The 4,197-nt window shown below is 38.3% G+C and overlaps 2 protein-coding genes across 2 annotated transcripts; both read left to right on the forward strand.

Moving 5' to 3' along the window:
* Window positions 1-496: 496 nt before the first annotated feature.
* LOC127902981 (uncharacterized) lies at window positions 497-2,912 on the forward strand. The gene is made up of 2 exons (XM_052443278.1): window positions 497-647; window positions 1,294-2,912. The coding sequence occupies exon 2, from the start codon at window positions 1,299-1,301 to the stop codon at window positions 2,910-2,912; it is 1,614 nt and encodes a 537-aa protein (XP_052299238.1). The 5' UTR covers window positions 497-647; window positions 1,294-1,298.
* Window positions 2,913-2,915: 3 nt separating this feature from the next.
* LOC107177079 (uncharacterized) lies at window positions 2,916-3,920 on the forward strand. The gene is made up of 2 exons (XM_052443279.1): window positions 2,916-3,235; window positions 3,383-3,920. Exons 1-2 carry the CDS (start codon window positions 2,916-2,918, stop codon window positions 3,918-3,920), a joined length of 858 nt encoding a protein of 285 aa, XP_052299239.1.
* Window positions 3,921-4,197: the final 277 nt, after the last annotated feature.

The raw sequence follows: 4,197 nt of genomic DNA on the forward strand, positions 1-4,197 counted from the left end.
TGAAAAAAAAAATTATGATTATGTACAAAAATTCAATATTTACATCATGTTAGTACCTTTTTCATTATGATATAATTAAGGTGTGTAGCTTTTTTAGCATACTTTTTTTCATGCGTTCAAGAAGAGTCTCTACTTATTATTATTTTTTTCCTATTGATTATAGCAGTATAGAAGAAAGACACAGCATAAAGTACAATAATAATAATTAAAAAAAAAGATTACAACTACCGACATGTCTTGCTAGCCCAGTTGCGGATTCATGTCTTGCTCGGCCGTCAATTTGGCCACTCTATGTTATTAATTTTTTATTAAGTGTTTGGTAACTAGGAAAATACAGGAAACAGAGGGAAATTTACAAAAATAGCCAAAAAAATTAGTCAATTTTTAACTTTAACCCCTCAAATTTTTTTCTATCATAACTAGCCAAATACCCTATTTTTGAACTACATTACCCTCATCATTTTCATCAAATTTACAAAGGCATGCCATTTTCCCTCTTCAATTCCAGCACCTCCACCACTTTTCTCTTTTCAACTTAACAAACTTCATCACTCAACAAACTCCATCACTCTCAATAAATTAGCAAATTTCATCAAACAAACATTACATAATTGAAGATATAATTATCAATTGGAGAGCTTCTTAAGGTTAGTTTATACTCTTACCATAACCTAAACTTTTAATCTATTGATTTTATCATTTGAGTTCGAAATTGAAGTGAGTTTTTATTGCAAATGTTGTTATTTTTCATTAACAAAACAATGTGACTTGTTAAAGTAGTTAGTTTGAGTTAAGAAATGAAAATCAATCATTGAAACCCCTGAAAAATCGAGTAAAACAGAAGCCCAGAACAAGTGAGACAGGCACCTGTCTCACATAAATCTACTGGTTTTATGTGAGACAGGTGCCTGTCCCACTTGCTTGTCTCACCAAAATATGTGCGACAGGCAAGTGGGACAAGCATGTGAGACAGGCGCCTGTCTCACTTGTTACTACTGGTTTTATGTGAGACAGGCAAGTGGGACAGGCGCCTGTCTCACATAAATCTGCTGGTTTTATGTGAGACAGGCACCTGTCCCACTGCCTGTCTCACTAAATTTAAGTTATTTTCCGAAAGTAATAACGTGGGCTACATGTGTCCGTTTTAGGTGTATAATATATCGTTTCGAAGCTTACGATGAGACGAAGTAAATCCAAAATTGTATACTTCATTTCATCCATATAAATGTACTACATATTCATTTTTATTAGGTTTTGTAGTATGAAATCTTATCTCTTTTGTTTTTTTTTTAGGTTTAATGGATTCTGTTGTACTTCAATTATGTTATGACGGTTGGTGGGAGACATTAGCAGATGGCCGTACGGAGTACGTGAATGCGAAGAATACAACATTTTTAGTTCGGAAAGATTGTACGTTTGAGCAATTTATGGCAAGGGTGTATGAAGTTTTACAGATAAATCCTAATAAATATAGTTTGTCAATGAAGACAACTTTGAGATCTAGTAACACAATGTATCGTGCATGCTCACTACCTATGGATATATTTAATGATGAAATGGTTAATGTTGTGCTGCACATGGCCTCTGATGTGGCCAATTATGGATGCATCCCTATATTTGTCACCACACATCCTCGAGTTCCGGCCGAAAATCCTGAGCCACTTGTGGAAAGTGAAAGTTCGTTTAGAGCAAACGAGTCTATCCCCGATATTGAGGAAGAGGTGATAGCACAACAAATGTCGTTCCAACAACATTACTCACCAGTCAACGAAAACAATGACACTATTGATGATAATGGCATTACGTTAGTGGATGTTGAAGATAATGTGTTACCATTACGGACATCGTTAGGGCAACATTACTCTCCATTTCAGAATAATGAGTTCCGTAGTTATGATGATCCTGGTTATAACACCAACAACATAGAACCTGATAATGTGCAAGGCATGAACTCCAATACTGAAGTTGATGATAGGGACACTGGTCATTCCGATATTCCTATCAATGATGAGGATGAGAATCAGTATGATATTCCTGTTAACAATAGAGAGAATCGACCTATTCCTCCGATGGCCCGTTCGAGGAGGAGGACAACAGTTGATCCCCTGGTGAGTCTTGCTCCAGTTTTGCCTTCAAACTTGGTTGCTCCAGACTTAGTTAGAAGCTGTAATTCTGCCGACATTGGTGTGGGAAAGTTGTTCGCTGAGAAGAATGAGTTAATACTGGAATTGCGCAAAGTGGCCTTGCCGGAAAAGTTTGATTTCAAGATTGCACGGTCCACAACGACACGCTTTGAGGCTCACTGTTCTTCGGAATCATGTAATTGGCGTCTTCGCGCAACAAGAGGTTCGGATGAGCTTAATGTTCCTTGGGTAGTGAGAAGAGTTGACAATGTTCATACGTGCTCTAATGAGGTTTTGCCTAGTGGCCTCCGTCAAGTTAGGAGTCGGGTTGTTGGCCATCTTATCGCGGATAAATTTATTCAGGATAAACGGATATACACGCCGAATGACATTAGAGCAGACATGCAGCAAGAATACGGGGTCCAATTAACATATCAGCAAGCATATCGAGTTAAAGAGGTCGGTCTTGAAATAGTACGAGGGAACCCTGCAGAGTCATACAACTTACTTCCCAAATACTCTCACGTTTTGACCAAAGCGAATGAGGGCACAGTGACACACCTCCAGCGGGATGGAGATGATAATTTCTTATACTACTTTGTTGCGCTTGGATCTTCCATCAAGGGTTTCACACAGTACATAAGGCCTGTGATCGCTGTAGATGGCACTCATTTGAAAGGGCTATATCGTGGAAGCATGTTTGTAGCAACATGTCTGGATGGTAATAACCAACTGTATCCGTTAGCTATTGGGGTCATGGATTCAGAAAACAATGATGCTTGGGAATAGTTTATGACGAAGTTACACGGAGTGATTAGCGATAGGCCAGAGTTAGTATTTATCTCTGATCGATGCACTGCCGTCAAGCGAGCCGTTTTAAAAGCATTTCACACTGCTGGTCATGGACTTTGTTTTTACCATGTCAAAGGCAACATTAAGTCTAAATTCAGGATGTCCAAAGCTATTTGGGATCAATTCGAGCCAGCTTTTATCAATGCAGCAAAGGCATATGCACACGAAGAATTTAAAAGACAACTTGAAGGGTTGTGGATGCTCCACTCGGCCGCGGCTGATTACTTAAAGAATAATGTGGGCACGTGTAATTGGGCAAGGTCTGAATTTGAAGGTAGGAGATACATCATACTTACCACCAACATTACAGAAAGCGTGAATTCTTTAATGAGGGAACCGCGAAAATTTCCTATTACTCATCTTGTTGATCACTTTAGAAAAACATTACAGCAATGGTTTTATGATAGAAAACTTGTGGCTGAATCGATGAGCACTCGTCTAACGACGTGGGCAGATGAGATAGTTGGCGAAAGGAGAATTTTGGCCGAAAGAACGACCGTTCGGCCAGTGTCTCAGCATCGATTTCATGTTTTGGGTGGTGGTATGAAGGAAGGGATAATTGACATTCATGAAAGAACTTGCTCATGTAGAGTATTCCAACTCGATCAGCTTGTTTGTGCGCATGCAATTGCTGCTTGTCTGATCGTCCGTGTGGATTATATAAGTCTTTGCTCTGATTATTACTCTAAAGATTCATTGGTCATGGCATATGCAGAACCAGTGGAGCCGGTTGGGGACATGACAGATTGGGACATTCCAGAAGAAATCCAAGAAATCAGAATTAACCCACCGATCAAAGCACCACCACCTGGTAGTCGTCCAGAGTTAAGAATTCCTTCTATCGGTGAGGATGTTAACCGAAGAACTATGAGATGTGGTCGATGCAACCAACCCGGTCATAACCGCAAGAGATGTAAAAATCCCATTGTGTCAAATCCAAACTGACTGTGTCATTATAACTAATTATGGATAGAAAACTCTTATTATAATTTATATTACAATTATATGTAATGAGTTATATGTAATGAGGTATATTATGTTATGTTCATTTGCATAATGAGTAAAAATCCCATGATGAATAATTACTTATAGCTAAATATATGAATATATCAAAAGTTTATATTTATTAGAAAAACAATCTACATCCATACATCAAGTCTGAATACAATACAACGACTTACAAGGCAATATCGCCCGTGAATATATCTACAGCAATTTTCTT

The sequence above is a fragment of the Citrus sinensis genome, chromosome 6, assembly GCF_022201045.2.
Source record: "Citrus sinensis cultivar Valencia sweet orange chromosome 6, DVS_A1.0, whole genome shotgun sequence".
Taxonomy (NCBI): Eukaryota; Viridiplantae; Streptophyta; class Magnoliopsida; order Sapindales; family Rutaceae; genus Citrus; species Citrus sinensis.